Source organism: Ascaphus truei, chromosome 22 (assembly GCF_040206685.1).
Source record: "Ascaphus truei isolate aAscTru1 chromosome 22, aAscTru1.hap1, whole genome shotgun sequence".
NCBI lineage: Eukaryota > Metazoa > Chordata > Amphibia > Anura > Ascaphidae > Ascaphus > Ascaphus truei.
The window spans coordinates 13,797,819-13,815,949 of record NC_134504.1 but is presented as its reverse complement, the minus strand read 5'-3'; the positions used below and the strand labels follow the sequence as shown (position 1 = coordinate 13,815,949).

The 18,131-nt window shown below is 54.6% G+C and overlaps 1 protein-coding gene across 1 annotated transcript in view; it reads right to left on the bottom strand.

Annotated features, from left to right (window-relative positions):
* Positions 1-18,131, bottom strand: part of CARD14 (caspase recruitment domain family member 14) — a 52,519-nt gene continuing 34,388 nt past the window's right edge. The window contains 14 exon segments of the mRNA XM_075580032.1: positions 1-609; positions 1,137-1,252; positions 1,350-1,471; positions 1,695-1,868; positions 2,322-2,433; positions 4,791-4,854; positions 5,261-5,498; positions 7,266-7,392; positions 12,121-12,310; positions 12,466-12,523; positions 13,188-13,318; positions 14,267-14,370; positions 14,583-14,702; positions 17,978-18,131. Coding sequence (XP_075436147.1) covers positions 402-609; positions 1,137-1,252; positions 1,350-1,471; positions 1,695-1,868; positions 2,322-2,433; positions 4,791-4,854; positions 5,261-5,498; positions 7,266-7,392; positions 12,121-12,310; positions 12,466-12,523; positions 13,188-13,318; positions 14,267-14,370; positions 14,583-14,702; positions 17,978-18,131 — 1,918 coding nt within the window. The 3' untranslated portion in view covers positions 1-401.

Below are 18,131 nucleotides of genomic sequence, written 5' to 3'. Positions count from 1 at the left end.
AGTCTAACGTCTGACGTTCATTCCTTCCCTTCTGCCCTGCTGTCCCCATGACACACACACCCTGCCGCCCGCTCGGAGTATTAAGAGACTACAAAAACGACGTGACGGCAGCCACCTTTCATGTGACCCACCGAAAAATACAAACTGCAGTCCAGGCGTTTTTGTGCAAATACAGCGGAGAGAAAAGTATCGCATTTAATTTAAATAAAAACAACTCTTTTTTAACAGTGAGCAGGTTTAAAAGCAGCATATCGCTGACCCCTCGGGCACAGGAAGGGTCACCTGGGCCTAGCGTACGCTGTGGAAATAAATAAGCCCCCCGAGGAGGCAGGAGGGGAGTCTGTACAGTGAGGGTCCTGGGCCTTGTCGCGGGATGGGGGAGGGGGAGGTTCCCCCAACGCTCAGCACGGCTTTTTCTCCAACCACACGATGCGTTTCTGCTCGTCCATGATGGCGTCCCGCACACTGCAGAGCAGGGACTCCGTGTCGCTCCAGCTGTCGGGATACACGGTTCGGTGCAGGCAGGGCAGGGTGTCGAGCTCCACCTCCTCCCGCTGCGCACACTCCAGCAGCAGGTCCTCGCAGTTCCGCCACCACTGGAGGGGTTTCCTGGGGGGGGGGGGGGCAGAGCAGGGGCAGCGTTAACCTGGAACCCCCACTTCCTGGATGGTTTAGCCAATCGGGCTGCTCAGTTCTGCTTTGCTCACACAATGTCGCTCACGCACAGCACAGTCACGCAGAGAAGGAAGCCTTGTCGCCCGTCACCACGCCCCTAAGAGGGCTCCGCACGCCACAATCTAACAGCGTTTTGGCTTTAAAGAACTCTGTTATACAGCTTTTTATACCTTTGTTTTTGGGGGGTGGGAGGGGGACACACAACATCCACAAAGATTTGTCCGATTTATCTTGAGTAAAGGTACCACAAGTTCATACCGAGTTGCTAGAGTGTGTGGTACATATTTGTATGGGATAAGAGCGCTTCACCCTTTAAATCCCAATTGTAACCATCCAGGATGGAGGTGCCCTCTTATCCCCCGAGAGGGGGGGGGGGGGGGGGGGGTGTGTGTGTGTGTGTGTGTGTGTGTGTGTGTGTGTGTGTGTGTGTGTGTGTGTGTGTGTGTGTGTGTGTCACTCACTTCAGTTTCTTGGTGCTCTTATCGGTCAGCGGGATGTGCAGAATGATGGGGTAAATTCCCACGCGGATCAGGGCGAAGACGCAGGAGAGGCCAAGCTCTAGGAGGCAGTGAGCGTTCTGCAGAGGTGGAGACAGGTGAGTGGGTGCTGGACCACCTGTGTGTGACCCCCCCACCCCCTCCCCCCCAGACGTGCACCTGTCCCTATTTCCTCACCTGCTGGGCCACCGATTCCACGTTCTGCCGGGTGAAGCAGCAGCGCACACCGTCCCTGTCCTTCTTCCCGATAATATCGCCGCGCTGATACAGCGCCGCGTACTCCGCGTCTGTCAGGCACTCTGCAAGAGGGGGGCGGGGTCACCACATGCTGTCTTCTACTAGTGTCACTCACTTTAGTAGTGGTGGCCTTCCCCTGCGTCCCACGGGTGGACCACAAATCATTTGGACAAGAGGTGATATATAGTGGTGACAAACAGCACGCGTCACACTTGGCAGGGGGGAGATGGCGGGGGCGGTTTGGGACTCGGTGGAGGTGTCGTGCGATGTAAGAGGTGACCGTACCTGTGTCACACTTTAGGAAGTCCTTGGTGGCGCAGAGCTTCTCGCTAAGGATCCTGCCAAGAAGCGAGGGGACCAGCAGGACAGGACGCAAGGTGACAATCTTGTGGTGTGTCACCAAGGTGTACGGCGTCAGGGTGAAGCAGCGCTTTCCAAGGGCGGCTCCTGCGGGGGGCTCTGAGCCCACGGGAGGAAACCATCATTAACTTACATCTGACACGGATTCCACGGGCTTTTGCCCCTTTGTTTAAACTCTGTTCTGCCATGGAGGCATTGGCCATGCAGTATAACAGGGGTGGCCAGCTCCAGTCCTTAAGGGCCACCAACAGGTCAGGTTTTCAAGATATCCCTGCTTCAGCACAAGTGGCGCAATCAGTGGCTCAGGTATTATGACTGCATCACCTGTGCTGAAGCAGGGATATCCTGAAAACCTGACCTGTTGGTGGCCTTTGAGGACTGCAGTTGGCCAAGCCAGCTACATAACGACATGCAAAGCAATACATATCTCCTGGCAGCAAAGGATTGTGGGCCCCTGTGGTTAAGCACAGTATTTAGATTTTGCCCCTTGGCATGTACCCCATGCCACCGCTCAGTGGGGTGAGAGGGTGATTGGGGTGGGCTGGAGTTTACCTTCACACCGACTTGAGTCGCAAATGCCGCAGTCTAAAGAGGTCCAGAGTAGGTGAGCGCTGCACCGGTCTGTGCTCACTATACGGACCTGCTTCTTGGGCTCGGAGAAAAGCTGCAGGAGAGAAAGAGAGGAGGGGAGGGGGGGAAGTGGTGGGAGAGGGGAGGGGGGGAGAAGTGGTGGGAGAGGGGAGGGGGGGAGAAGTGGGAGAGGGATGGGGGGGAGAAGTGGTGGGAGAGGGGAGGGGAGGGTGAGAAGTGGGAGAGGGGAGGGGGAGAAGTGGGAGAGGGGTGGGGGGAGAAGTGGGAGAGGGGAGGGGGGAGAAGTGGGAGAGGGGAGGGGGGAGAAGTGGTGGGAGAGGGGAAGGGGAGAAGTGGTGGGAGAGGGGAGGGGGGGAAGTGGTGGGAGAGGGGAAGGGGAGAAGTGGTGGGAGAGGGGAGGGGGAGAAGTGGTGGGAGAGGTGGAGAAGTGGGAGAGGGGAGGGGGGAGAAGCGGTGGGAGAGGGGAGGGGGGAGAAGCGGTGAGAGAGGGGAGGGGGGAGAAGCGGTGGGAGAGGGGAGGGGGGAGAAGCGGTGGGAGGGGGGAGAAGCGGTGGGAGGGGGGAGAAGCGGTGGGAGGGGGGAGAAGCGGTGGGAGGGGGGAGAAGCGGTGGGAGAGGGGAGGGGGGAGAAGCGGTGAGAGGGGGGAGAAGCGGTGGGAGGGGGAGAAGCGGTGGCAGGGGGGATAAGCGGTGGGAGGGGTGAGAAGTGGGGGGAGAGGAGGGAGGGGGGGTGGGAGAAGAAGAGGGGTGGGAGGGGGGGTGGGAGAAGAAGAGGGGTGGGAGGGGGAGAAGGAGAGGAGTGGAAGGGGGAGAAGTGGGAGGAGAGGCAGGGGAGAGGAGAGGCGGGGGGAAGAAGGAGAGGGGGGGAGAAAGAGAGGGGAGGGAGAAGGAGAGGGGGGGAGAAGGAGAGGCGGGGAGAAGGAGAGGCGGGGAGGGAGGCAGGGGGGGAGGAGAGGCAGGGGGGGAGGGAGAGGCGTGGGGAAGAAGGAGAGGCGGGGGGAAGAAGGAGAGGCGGGGGGAGGAGGAGAGGGATGTCATTGAACGTCTTGTATAAACAAAGATGTTCTAAAGAAGAGGTTCTAGATGCAGAGAGGGTGTACAGGAAGCAGAGAGCGTATACAGGAAGCGGCGAGGGTATACAGGAAGCGGCGAGGGTGTACATGAAGCGGCGAGGGTATACAGGAAGCGGTGAGGGTGTACAGGAAGCGGCGAGGGTATACAGGAAGCGGTGAGGGTATACAGGAAGCGGTGAGGGTATACAGGAAGCGGTGAGGGTATACAGGAAGCGGTGAGGGTATATAGGAAGCGGCGAGGGTATATAGGAAGCGGCGAGGGTATACAGGAAGCGGCGAGGGTATACAGGAAGCGGAGAGGGTGTACAGGAAGCAGAGAGGGTGTACATGAAGCGGCGAGGGTGTACAGGAAGCGGCGAGGGTATACAGGAAGCGGCGAGGGTGTACAGGAAGCGGCGAGGGTATACAGGAAGCGGCGAGGGTATACAGGAAGCAGAGAGGGTATACAGGAAGCAGAGAGGGTATACAGGAAGCAGAGAGGGTGTACAGGAAGCAGAGAGGGTATACAGGAAGCAGAGAGGGTATACAGGAAGCAGAGAGGGTATACAGGAAGCAGAGAGGGTATACAGGAAGCAGAGAGGGTATACAGGAAGCAGAGAGGGTGTACAGGAAGCAGAGAGGGTATACAGGAAGCGGTGAGGGTATACAGGAAGCAGAGAGGGTATACAGGAAGCAGAGAGGGTATACAGGAAGCAGAGAGGGTATACAGGAAGCAGAGAGGGTGTACAGGAAGCAGAGAGGGTATACAGGAAGCGGTGAGAGAGGAGCTGTAACAGGAAAGAGCAAGAAGAGACCACAGCTGGGGGAGATATATCACACACAGCATGGCTTGGTCAGCACCATGAATTTTAATCTGTTCGGCCACGCTCACGCGGCCAGCGCCCGTATGCTCGTTTTCAGGCGCACTGAAGGGTCACATGACCTCCTCAGCCAATGAGCGCCAGTCACTGCTCGCCCCCCCTTCCCCCCAGCCGAACGCTCATGCTTGGAAAGTTGGTGACGTCACCACTCACGAGCATGAGCGCGGTCAGCGGCAGCGGGGACTCAGCCCAAGGCCTTTCTCATCTCATTCTTTATTAATATGCCGTGACGCTGCTTCACTGCGCTGGAGAGTATTTCAGCCCCATTCATTTGAATGGCGATTATCACTGGGAAGCAGAGAGAGAGGTCACAAAGGAAACACCAAAGGACAAAGAGGCCCTGGAGAAGGTCAGACCCTTGGAAGGGACAGCTGCACAGCCCCTGCCCATCCCTTGCCCACCCCCTGCTCACCCTCTGCCCACCCCCTGCTCACCCTGCCCATCCCCTGCACAGCCCCTGCCCACCCCCTGCTCACCCTCTGCCCATCCCCTGCTCACCCTGCGCGGGGTCGCACTTTGCCACGTCATTTGCTGAATGGAGATGATTAGCTGCTGCTGGGCCCTGCGGAGTATAGCGGGAGGCGTTAAACGTTACTCTGCACCGATACGTGTGATAACTTAATGCCATTCGGGGGTATTAGGTGAAGAAGGTGCGACCAGGTTAGTAATGAGAGTGTAAGGACATCGTTACTTTCTGTGAGAAATGTAGGGTACTTACAGGTGGCAGCTAATGCAAAATTACTTGCCCCCTTCACTAACTACCCTCAAGTATACTTACTGGGGGTAGTTAGGGATGGAATGAGGGGTATCCGTTATTCAGAGGGGGGTACTTAATGGAGTGGAGGGAATTGTTACTCACTTGGGGTATTTGTGGAAGGGTGAGGCTGTTACTGAATGGGGGTGGTTAGGAATAAAATGGGGGAAATGGGTAGTATTTAGAGATGGGATAAGGGGGATCAATTACTTACTGGGGGTAGTTGGGTATTATTCCAGACTCTCCATCCTTCATGGAGTAGGCGTTCACTCTATAAGCGTACCACTGGCAGCGGCCTCCGAACATGGTGTCTGTGACATGCAGGATCTCGTTACATGTCACCTGCAGGCCGCCCCCGACGCGTCCAGCCATCGAGTGGTTCACCCGGACGTAGAATGAGTCCCCCGAGGAAACAGAGCCGCTCTCCATGTCACTCAGCAGCTTCCGGTACTCTGAGGAGAGGACAAGGGAGGAGTGTGAGCAGCCACGGGAGCCACGGGACAGAGAGAGACCCTGCTGTCTGCCACGCTGCCACGGGAAGGCAGAACCAGCGGCTCACAATGCCTTTCTGTCACTGCAGTAGGAGGAACAGATACCGTGTGCAAATGTCACTGGACTATTACATCCGGACTTTGATGAGCAGCGTATAGACATTTACTCAGTGACGGTCTCCAGGGCATTTGAATGACTATTAGCATTATAGAGTACTCCGCGTCACGGGGTCTCTCCGCAGACCTTATGTTCTTATTTATACTGCTTCAAGCTGTTGTGTTAGTGGATCAGTCGGAGCTTTCCAGCTAGGCCGGTATCCTGGTGTCCCTTAGGGCCACTCGATCTGACAGCGGCCCCGTTCTCAGGATATCAGCTGTCCCCTGCACACCCACTCACCCGATGTGTGCAGCGAGCCGCCGCACTGCTACACCGCGTTCTAAAGAGATACAGCCGAAGCTACCTGTCTATTAGCAGTGAATAACTAGTAGCCAGTGACTCATCTGCTACAATATGCTCCCTATTGATAATATGTGACTACTATTTTAACATATATTTCCCGATCACAATCCCGGACTTACTAGGATCTCCGCTATTAATAGGAACTAATGGGGTTCGCTGTGCATCATGTATTATATCCCTTACGGTGTCATTATATTTATCCATTAGATCTTTTAGAGTACTATTAATTAGAGGTGGCCCTCCCAGTATATGCGCTGCGAGGCTATTTATTCTGGCCCATGCATAGGCCTTAGATGTCCTCTATCTTCTTGCTAGACTTACAATTTAGCATCAGGCATATCTGAGCCCGTGAGGAAATACTTTACTCCCAGAGACCACGACGTGTTCAGTTTTAAGAATACTGTATCGGTCCTCTGATAATCCCCAATTATCAGGCTCTAATAGCGTGCATTGTGATTTCCATCAGGCATCTGTCCACTTCACACATGGGACAGAAATGAGCCGCCTCTGTATAGTTTCACCTCCATGTTTGGATGTCATTAGTATTTTGTGTGTTCTTTGTCCCCAATATTTTATATTCACTATACTATTAAAAGTTATATTTTTAAAATAAATCGCCATTACTTTAGAACTAGGAGTGCTACAGTAGGGGGTCCTTTTCCCCTTAATGTTCTAAGGTTTTTTGTTCTCATTGTTATTACCCCAAGCACCCAGTTACTCACGGACTGTAGCAAGAGTTCGTCTCCCACTGTCCCCTTTCCCTCTGTTACCCACATGGGGACTGGCTGTAAAACCGGACATGGCTGCAGCCTTTAGAATCACAATCATTTCATTTAACAAACGTTAAACACACATATGTATCCTCTGATAGGGAGATACAAACACATTAGGGCAAGGGGCGGGCCAACTCCAGTTGTGAAGGGCCACCCAACAGGTCAGGTTTTCAGGATATCCCTGCTTCAGCACAGGTGGCTCAATCAGAGGCTCAGTCTTCGACTGAAGCTGGGATATCCTGAAAAGCTGACCTGTTTAGAAGGGGGTTGACGACTGGAGCTGGCCACCCCTGCATTAGGGGCTTCTGGGATTTATATTGGGGTGGGGGGGAGGGATTAAGGTTTGGTAAATAACATGGATTATTAAGGCTGCTGTTCTCTCCTGTATTAACCCCTGCTCTCCCCTCTCTGGTTTGTGCGCACCACGCCGGAGGCCACGGAAGCACAGCCACGGTAACTCACACCAGCTTGTTGGGTGTGGAAGACGATTCTTACCGTCCATGTTGCATCGCACAGACAGGCAGCAGAACCCGCTCACCCTGTTCAGGGTGCAGTGAGCGTCCTCTGAGGTCAGGCCCTCCAGCGAAACCTTGTAAGAGGGATTCATGACATCAAAGTCCACCTGGAGAGAGGCAAAGAGAGAGTGTGTGTGTGAGGTGCAGTGAGAGACCTGGGGGGAAGGGGGGGCCAGTGTGATGGTGAAGGGGTTAACCAGGCTTATAACAAAGGTCGAGCCCACTTGATTAACCCTGACCCGTGTGTCAGCTCTGGGACCCAGATGTCGAAAATGTATTACTGCAACGGTATACTGATTTTGCGACATTAAAGAATTATGTGCGTTTTGCCTTTACTGGGATGCTGGGATCGGGAGATTTCTGGGCTGTAAGTTTCAGGGTGGGTTTGCAGAGAAAGTCTTTGCAGAATGTGTCTGTGTAGCGGGGTTCCGGAGTTATGGGATACCCCAACAGTTGTATCCGGAGATTGAGTGATATCCTCTGATACAGCTAAGCGCATTACTCCGCCAACCTTGTACCCTGAAAACGCTTTTACGACTCGCCGCCAGAGTCCCTGCTGCAGCATCTTTCAGACAAGGTAAATGGGTATGATGGGGTTAAAATATATCTGCAGGTATACACAGAGTCCTTAGTATAGCAGGGGTTCCCCAGTATAGCAGAGATACCCACACACATGCCCAGGTATCCTGAGCCTAGAGTAGGGGTTCAGGAAGGTGCTCGAGCTAAGGTTATAAAGCTGAGCATGTTTGCAGTGTTTTAAAAGTTTAAAAGTAATTTTCTCATGTGTGCCAGGAACGAGGCTCGTGATTGTAAGGGATATATACTCACTCCACCCCTGACACCAGAATAAGAACTCATAACTTTTAGCACACAGAAGACAGGGCACAATATCTTTTATTAAACGGGTATAGTTTAATGTGTATAGATATTGATAACCTGTATATGAACTGAGGGCTTTCTAAGTCATGGATTCCGGAAGGCCCAGATGGCTACTAGTTGGCGCCTCTGCGTCTGTCCGGAGGCCGTACTTGAAAGGCTCAGAGATGCCTAGGTGTTAGGACAGGAGGGGCACTGCCGTTATTCTGGAGTACCCATATCCTGGCCTGACACAAGGCAAGTTAACACCATTTGCCAAAATCCAGACTCTGTGGAGCCTGAGCAGAGGGTGGGCTCAGTATGCAAAGAGGCGGAGGGGCCAAGTTAGCCCATTTCCCCCTTGCTACCTGAGAAAAGGTGCCCGCCCTGCTTTACAATATTGGCAAATCGGTGATTGGCTGGCAGGAGAATTCCCACGCTCTGATAAGCTGTCCAGGTTAGAGAATGAGAGCCTGAACGCTTAAGAGGGCCTACAGCCAATGGGGAGCGCAGAATCCAAGGAGATTCCAAGCGCAGACCAACAGCGGCGAAGTTACAGATGTCCATGACTTTCTGTGAGTAACTACCGGTCATTGGAAAGTGCTCTAAAAAGGTGATCTGAAGGAATTTTGTTCCGGAAACGGATTTATTCGTTAGCCCCATCCCCAGTAAGTGTGTTAATCTTGATGTCATGATAGAGGGGGTTTGGCCCGGGATTAAAGGGGTTACACCCCATTTGGCCACCCCCTACTCTCACTTGGGAAGCAAGGGGTTAACTGGACTGTGGTCCAGTAATGTGTTTTTACCTTGCTTCAGCATCCTAATGTATATTCCCCTGTAAAAATGTATTGTTTCTGTTCCAGTGTTGCACCAACACATACACTGGGATTGATGCGGGAGGCTTAAGGGGATAATGAGCTACACTTTAGGGAAATACAAATATGTGTGGTGTCTTTTCAGAAATATCTGGGCTTCAACAGGCTTGATTGAAGTTGGGTGTGAAAAGTACAGAGGGGGTTTAGTGTACAGTATGTTAATACCTAAGTTGCAGGCCAAGGGTATATTGCTGTTAGAGACAGCTAGGACCCAGTCTGGAGCATTAGGTGTGAAATATAGCACCTGTGACAAACGTTCCCAAGACAGGGGGCCCAGCTTCAAAGCATTTCTTGACAAGGTGTTTTATGGGGGCCAGGGGTGCGGTTACCGAAGGCGATATCAGAATGAGTGACCTTATTAAATATAAGAATACCATGAGATGTCCTCGGCTGAACGTGCTAAAAATTACAGATGTGTAACCGGGGGACCGAGCCGCAAATAACAATTACAGACACATGATGTATAGCAGGTCCTAAGAGACAGATATTAATATCTCTCTTAATTTTAGTATTACACGGTAATATTTAGTTTCATTGGGAGCGTCATGCGTCTCGTGTGCCAGTAAGTATTACTGAACTGAAGTTATGAAGTTATTTAGATAGGAAAAGCAGCTTTTTAAACGTCCTTGGGTGGGAGGAGTTTTACTCTGGGGAAAACTGTCAACCTCACCACTGATTTATGAGAGGGGCTGGGTTTAGGTTGTGTTCAATGGGAAATAATTGTATAAGAACCAGGCTCAGCCTATGGCTATTGTCTTTCGTGTCTTCTGTGATATTCAAGATTGCTGCATGAACTGCTAGTCACGATTTCTGACTATTTCATCATTTCCATCTTAAGTAAGTGTCTATATTTTGTCTGTTATTTGTATATCTCGTGTGTTCACCTTTTTCAAGGAATAAATTATATTTTATCATATCTAAGCCTCGTTCAGTTCAACCCAGTTATATTTTTGGTGTATTATTATAGCCTGTCTCAAAGTTACCGTCACACTTGAATTGTGTAACTTTGTGTGTCTGTCTTTTATAAGAAATAAATTACCATCTTGTTTTGCTCGATCAAATGATCCCAGTTATAAAAGGGTGTAGTAGAACCTGGTCTCCCGTGATAGTCAGTACTGGAATAGCAGAGACTAAAGTGATGAGCCATGTGTATATGGATGGTCAGTACTGTAGTAGCAGAGAATGCAGTGACACGAGGAGTGTATATGGGAGGTCAGTACTGTAGTAGCAGAGAATGCAGTGACAGGAGGAGTGTATATGGGAGGTCAGTACTGTAGTAGCAGAGAATGCAGTGACACGAGGAGTGTATATGGGAGGTCAGTACTGTAGTAGCAGAGAATGCAGTGACAGGAGGAGTGTATATGGGAGGTCAGTACTGTAGTAGCAGAGAATGCAGTGACAGGAGGAGTGTATACGGGAGGTCAGTACTGGAATACACAGGGTTCAGTGATGGAGCTGGAATAGCAAAGCGTTTACAGAGAGTGGTGTGTATAATAGGTGGTCCGTACTGGAATAGTAGTGTGCGGCGTGCGTTGGGATAGTGCGCGCGTGGTGCGTTGGGATAGTGCGGCGTGGTGCGTTGGGATAGTGCGGCGTGCGTTGGGATAGTGCAGTGTGCGTTCGGATGTTGGGATAGTGCGGTGTGTGTTGGGATGTTGGGATAGTGCGGTGTGCGTTGCGATGTTGGGATAGTGCGGTGTGCGTTCGGATGTTGGGATAGTGCGGTGTGTGTTGGGATGTTGGGATAGTGCGGTGTGCGTTGCGATGTTGGGATAGTGCGGTGTGCGTTCGGATGTTGGGATAGTGCGGTGTGTGTTGGGATGTTGGGATAGTGCGGTGTGCGTTGCGATGTTGGGATAGTGCGGTGTGCGTTGCGATGTTGGGATAGTGCAGTGTGCGTTGCGATGTTGGGATAGTGCGGTGTGCGTTGCGATGTTGGGATAGTGCAGTGTGCGTTGCGATGTTGGGATAGTGCGGTGTGCGTTCCGATGTTGGGATAGTGCGGTGTGCGTTCCGATGTTGGGATAGTGCAGTGTGCGTTGCGATGTTGGGATAGTGCAGTGTGCGTTGCGATGTTGGGATAGTGCGGTGTGCGTTCCGATGTTGGGATAGTGCAGTGTGCGTTGCGATGTTGGGATAGTGCAGTGTGCGTTCCGATGTTGGGATAGTGCGGTGTGCGTTCCGATGTTGGGATAGTGCAGCGTGCGTTGCGATGTTGGGATAGTGCGGTGTGCGTTCCGATGTTGGGATAGTGCAGTGTGCGTTCCGATGTTGGGATAGTGCGGTGTGCGTTCCGATGTTGGGATAGTGCAGTGTGCGTTGCGATGTTGGGATAGTGCGGTGTGCGTTCCGATGTTGGGATAGTGCAGTGTGCGTTGCGATGTTGGGATAGTGCGGTGTGCGTTCCGATGTTGGGATAGTGCGGTGTGCGTTCCGATGTTGGGATAGTGCGGTGTGCGTTGCGATGTTGGGATAGTGCAGTGTGCGTTGCGATGTTGGGATAGTGCAGTGTGCGTTGCGATGTTGGGATAGTGCGGTGTGCGTTGCGATGTTGGGATAGTGCAGTGTGCGTTGCGATGTTGGGATAGTGCAGTGTGCGTTCCGATGTTGGGATAGTGCAGTGTGCGTTGCGATGTTGGGATAGTGTAGTGTGCGTTGGGATGTTCGGATAGTGTGGCGTGCGTTGGGATAGTGCAGCGTGCGGTGTGCGTTGGGATAGTGCAGTGTGCGTTGCGATGTTGGGATAGTGTGGCGTGCGTTGGGATAGTGCGGTGTGCGTTGGGATAGTGCAGTGTGCGTTGCGATGTTGGGATAGTGTGGTGTGCGTTGCGATGTTGGGATAGTGTGGTGTGCGTTGCGATGTTGGGATAGTGTGGTGTGCGTTGCGATGTTGGGATAATGTGGTGTGCGTTGCGATGTTGGGATAGTGTGGTGTGCGTTGCGATGTTGGGATAGTGTGGTGTGCGTTGCGATGTTGGGATAGTGTGGTGTGCGTTGCGATGTTGGGATAATGTGGTGTGCGTTGCGATGTTGGGATAGTGTGGTGTGCGTTGGGATAGTGCAGTGTGCGTTGGGATGTTGGGATAGGCGACAAACAGGACTCACCGCCATGATCTGGTTGCCTGGGGTCAGCGACATCTCGTCGGCTGCGGAGCCTTGGGTCACCTGGTGGATGAAGATTCCCGTCATGTTCCCCCCGATAATGCTGATCTGCTTCATCAGGTCGTCCCCCTGAAAGGCGATGATAGTCACCCACCTAAGCATCCTGCGGGCGTAACGCCTCCGAGGCGCCGGGCTGAGGGGCAGAGCAAGGCCAGAGTGAGGGGAGGAGTACAGCGCAGCGCAGGACGCCCTCTCTGACTCTCGGATAAAGACTCCGCGCCTTTTATTGATAAGCCCAGGGGAACAGCTCAGACTGGGTAAGATGGGGCGCACTTTGATGTAACTCACCTTTCGGTGCAGCCAGCGCCGGTCTCACAGCTTTCCCTACAGGACATCGTCGGGGGCTCTGACACAGGAGAGAGGAACATGAGCGGGAGAGCAACCTAAAATGGGTGTTAGCATGCACCCCCCCAATACTTTATCATAGTGACTATTCTGGCCCAAGTTCACTGTGGCAAGTGAGTATGATCAGGCAGCTAAAGTCATCGCCTTTAAATGCACCCGGAGTCCTGCTATTTTCTGTCACTTTTATTGGAGGGGGTAAAATAACAGGCAGGTAACATTGGTGGGGAGAAGGTAAAAAGGAATACCCTTTCTAGGGAAACAGTGGAAGATGCATGTACTCACTATTGCTGCTGGTAGTAAAAGAAAGCTCGCTTTCCTGTCCAAGCAGGAACAAGCAATGGGGCATACTAATAAACAGAGGATAGCAGGGGGAGAAAGCTAAACCAATAGTGTTGTTGGCAGAGGGGGGTTGCCAAGGCAACTGGCTAGGAAGCCACAAGGGGTAGCAACATTGTTGCAACTGCACTGAGGAGCTGGCAGCCTCAGAACAGGGAAAAAACAGGCAACTGTTTCCAGGACAGTGACCACAGAATAATCTGCGGGGCGACACCACACTCTACATCTTCACAACTCCCACACACAACTCTTCATCTTGGGCAGTAGCCCAGAAGGTAATGTTTTCTTATATGAAACCTCATCAGGCTGATTTCGCAGCGACACCTCACCTGGCAGATGTGGCTGTAAGTTCTTTGTACTCCGTTCCTCCCTTTCCTTGTACACCAACTCAAATTCCGAGTCCGTCTCTTCCCCCCTCTCCCCCTGCAGGAGGTCCACTTCCTGGAGGTCCTGGGAGCTGCTGTGAAGGAGAGAGAACGTCTGAAGTCCTGAAACACCAGACCCCTTTTTCATGCCAAGCCAGTATTTTTCTGGAAATGATTGGTGCGGATATTCCCACGCACCTCATTTTGGGCATAAGGCCGGGCCTGACGTTTCTAACGTCCAGTCTTTGTACAGAAAGGTTTCAGGGTGTCGGAGGGCTAGTCCCTCCCAGGACAACAGGGGCTAAACTGGGGCCAAACAAACAACAGATTGATCAAAGGAAAAAAAAGGCCATGAGCTTTTAATGGGATTTGTTTTCTGGGCTAAATGTTGTTGCCGGGACACTAGATAATAAACCCTATAGGGCCCGAATACCAGTGATATAAGGGGTTAGATCTGGGTGGTTGAGCCGAGACTTGGGTGGGGATTCATGTCCTCAACAAGAGTTTACATTGAGGAGGTTGTGTTTCATTTCCCAAGAAGCAGGCACAGGGTCCCAGCTGTTAAGGAACGTTCCACGTTTGGTGTGAAGCAGGGGGTCTCCGGATCTGTGCCGTGTTCATTTCAACTCCGGGGACCCCCTGCTTCCGGAGATACTTGCATCCCGTAGGTGCTGCCATTGCGCCACGATTCTTAAATCTACAGCGGGACGCGGGCCAAGACGAGGCCGCGGCGGATGACGTCGCAGCTTCCTATTGGCTCCTGTCCCACTGGAGATTTAAACCACCACCATATTGTTCTACCAGGCGGGGATGCTACCGGCACGACCTGCGGAGGCAATTGTCTTGGGAAGCAGGGGGTCCACGGAGCTGAAATGAACGCAGTTCCACTCCGGAGACCCCCTGCTTCACACACTGTACCTAGAAATATTGTTTGATGTTAAGACGACCATTATAATGTTAAAATCGCGTCAACATGTTTTTTGGGGTCGGCCAACACTGAGTTCAGCAATTATTGCTGACCAGGAGCTTCTCCCCGCGGTTACCTAATGGAGAAAGTGCTGGTCATCTCATCTTCCTGGAGGGAGGGACAGGACTGGAAGTTTTCCCCAAGGTCGCTACTCGTCTGACTGCTCAGCTCCTGCCAGGACTGAAAGATGAGGTGAGAACAGGTGAGAGGAGAATCGGTCACAGGGACCCAGAGAAGCCAGGTGCACCCTGACGGTCAGTGACTGAAAGTAGATTGTGAGCTCTTTGAGAGAGTCTCTCACGTTTACTGTTGGATGCCTTTGCAGTGTGAGCTCAGGCGTTACGGAGGAAAGTGTCCAGACCTTAGAGATGTTGGAGAAAAGTGCTACAGACCTCGGACATGCTCCGGTCACCATCGTCCACGGGCAAGATGGCGCGCATCCTGACCAGTCTCTGCTTCACCCTCGCACAGCTCGGTTTCTGCACGGAAAGATCCTGGAAGCTTCTTCTCATCTACCCAACGGGACAGAGTGATGGAGTGAGAACGTGTGACCCAGGTCACTCAGTACATGTTACACACATCCTGAACTCACCCTGCTGACCAGAGGATTGTCATATCATGTGATTTGTCTGAACTCTGCTACGGATCAGTCATGTGACCTTGACCACTAACTCCTATTTCTGGGGGGTCTCTGGAAGGAGTGCGCATTGGGGAGACGGGGTGTCTGGAAGGACTCCGCATTGGGGAGGGGGGTTGTCTGGAAGGAGTACGCATTGGGGAGGGTGGGTGTCTGTAAGGCGTGCGCATTGGGGAGGGGGGTGTCTGGAAGGAGTGCGCATTGGGGAGGGGGGGGGGGTGTCTGGAAGGGCGTGCGCATTGGGGAGGGGGGGGGGTCTCTGGAAGGCGTGCGCATTGGGGAGGGGGGGTGTCTGGAAGTCGAGCGCATTGGGGAGGGGGGGTGTCTGGAAGGCGTGCGCATTGGGGAGGGGGGGTGTCTGGAAGGAGTGCGCATTGGGGTGGGGGGGTGTCTGGAAGGCGTGCGCATTGGGGAGGGAGGTCTCTGGAAGGCGAGCGCATTGGGGAGGGGGGTGTCTGGAAGGCGTGCGCATTGGGGGAGGGAGGTCTCTGGAAGGCGAGCGCATTGGGGAGGGGGGTGTCTGGAAGGCGTGCGCATTGGGGAGGGGGGTGTCTGGAAGGAGTGCGCATTGGGGAGGGGTGGTGTCTGGAAGGCGTGCGCATTGGGTAGGGAGGCCTCTGGAAGGGCGTGCGCATTGGGGAGGGAGGTCTCTGGAAGGCGAGCGCATTGGGGAGTGGGGTGTCTGGAAGGCGTGCGCATTGGGGAGGGGGGTGTCTGGAAGGAGTGCGCATTGGGGAGGGAGGTCTCTGGAAGGCGAGCGCATTGGGGAGGGGGGTGTCTGGAAGGAGTGCGCATTGGGGAGGGGGTGTCTCTGGAGTGTGCATTGGGGAGGGGGGTGTCTGGAAGGAGTGTGCATTGGGGAGGGGGGGTGTCTGGAAGGAGTGCGCATTGGGGAGGGAGGTCTCTGGAAGGCATGCGCATTGGGGAGGGGGGTGTCTGGAAGGAGTGCGCATTGGGGAGGGGGGGTGTCTGGAAGGAGTGCGCATTGGGGAGGGAGGTCTCTGGAAGGCATGCGCATTGGGGAGGGGGGTGTCTGGAAGGCGAGCGCATTGGGGAGGGGGGGTGTCTGGAAGGCGTGCGCATTGGGGAGGGGGGTGTCTGGAAGGAGTGCGCATTGGGGTGGGGGGGTGTCTGGAAGGCGTGCGCATTGGGGACGGAGGTCTCTGGAAGGCGACCGCATTGGGGAGGGGGGGTGTCTGGAAGGCGTGCGCATTGGGGAGGGGGGGTGCCTGGAAGGCGTGTGCATTGGGGAGGGAGGTCTCTGGAAGGCGAGCGCATTGGGGAGGGGGGTGTCTGGAAGGCGTGCGCATTGGGGAGGGGGGTGTCTGGAAGGAGTGCGCATTGGGGAGTGGGGGTGTCTGGAAGGCGTGCGCATTGGGGAGGGAGGTCTCTGGAAGGCGAGCGCATTGGGGGGGGGGTGTCTGGAAGGAGTGCGCATTGGGGAGGGGGTGTCTCTGGAGTGTGCATTGGGGAGGGTCTCTGGAAGGTGCGCGCATTGGGGAGGGGGGTCTCAGGAAGGAGTGTGCATTGGGGAGGGGGGTCTCTGGAAGGAGTGTGCATTGGGGAGGGTCTCTGGAAGGTGTGCGCATTGGGGAGGGAGGGTCTCAGGAAGGAGTGTGCATTGGGGAGGAGGGTCTCTGGAAGGTGTGCGCATTGGGCAGGGGGGGTCTCTGGAAGGTGGGAATATGACATGAGGGAGCATGTGATGGGGGAAGGGGGTGTAGGGTACATGGAGAGGGGGTGTGATGGAGGTGGGGGTTTAGGGGACATGGAGAGGGGCTTGTGATGGGGGGAGGGGGTGTAGGGTTCATGGAGAGGGGGGCATGGATGGGGGTAGGGGATTTAAGGTACATGGAGAGGGGGCATGACATGGGGGAGGGGGTGTAGGGTACATGGAGAGGTGGCATGTGATCGGGGAGGGGGTGTAGGGTGCATGGAGAGGGGGGCATGTGAAGGGGGAGGGTGCTTGGAGAGGGGGGCATGTGATGGGGAGGGGGGAAGTGTACATGGAGAGGGGGGCATGTGATGGGGAGGGGGTGTAGGGTACATGGAGAGGGGGGCATGTGATGGGGGCGGGGTGTAGGGTACATGGAGAGGGAGGCATGTGATGGGGGATGGGGTGTAGGGTACATGGAGAGGGGCATGTGATGGGGGAGGGGGTGTAGGGTACATGGATAGGGGGGCATGTGATGGGGAGGGGGGGAAGGGTACATGGAGAGGGGGCATGTGATGGGGAGGGGGGAAGGGTACATGGAGAGGGGGCATGTGATGGGGGAGGGGGTGTAGGGTACATGGAGAGAGGGGCATGTGATGGGGGCGGGGTGTAGGGTACATGGAGAAGGGGGCATGTGATGGGGGCGGGGTGTAGGGTACATGGAGAGGGGGGCATGTGATGGGGGACGGGGTGTAGGGTACATGGAGAGGGGGCATGTGATGGGGGAGGGGGTGTAGGGTACATGGATAGGGGGGCATGTGATGGGGAGGGGGGGAAGGGTACATGGAGAGGGGGCATGTGATGGGGAGGGGGGAAGGGTACATGGAGGGGGGGCATGTGATGGGGGACGGGGTGTAGGGTTTCTGGAGAGGGGGGCATGTGGTGGGAGGAGGGGGTGTAGGGTACATGAAGAGGGCATGTGATGGGGCATGTGGAGGGGGTGTAGGGTACATGGAGGGGGGGCATGTGATGGGGAAGGGTGTAGGGTACATGTGATAGGGGGAGGGGGTGTAGGGTACATGGAAAGGGGGGCATGTGATGGGGGAGGGGTGTAAGGTACATGGAGAGGGGGCATGTGAAGGGGGAGGGAGGGTACATGGAGAGGGGGCATGTGATGGGGGAGGGGTGTAGGGTACATGGAGAGGGGGGCATGTGAAGGGGGAGGGAGGGTACATGGAGAGGGGGCATGTGATGGGGGGAGGGGTGGACGGTACATGGAGAGGGGGGCATGTGATGGGGGGAGGGGGTGTAGGGTACATTGAGACGGGGGCATGTGATGGGGAGGGGGGGAAGGGTACATGGAAAGGGGGGCATGTGATGGGGGAGGGGTGTAGGGTACATGGAGAGGAGGGGAGGGGTGTAGGGTTTCTGGAGAGGGGGGGATGTGATGGGGGGGAGGGGTGTAGGGTACATGGAGACTGGGGCATGTGACTAACCTGTTGAGTTTGCAGCTGGATCTCCAGTTTCCGGATTTGCTGGCAGAGCTCCGAAGTCCGGTCATTCAGCTCCATGACCTGCTGCCTCAGGGAGTCCTTCTCCGACAGAACGCTGGAAATCTCTGTCTGCACCATGTCCCGGGCCCTGTACGCC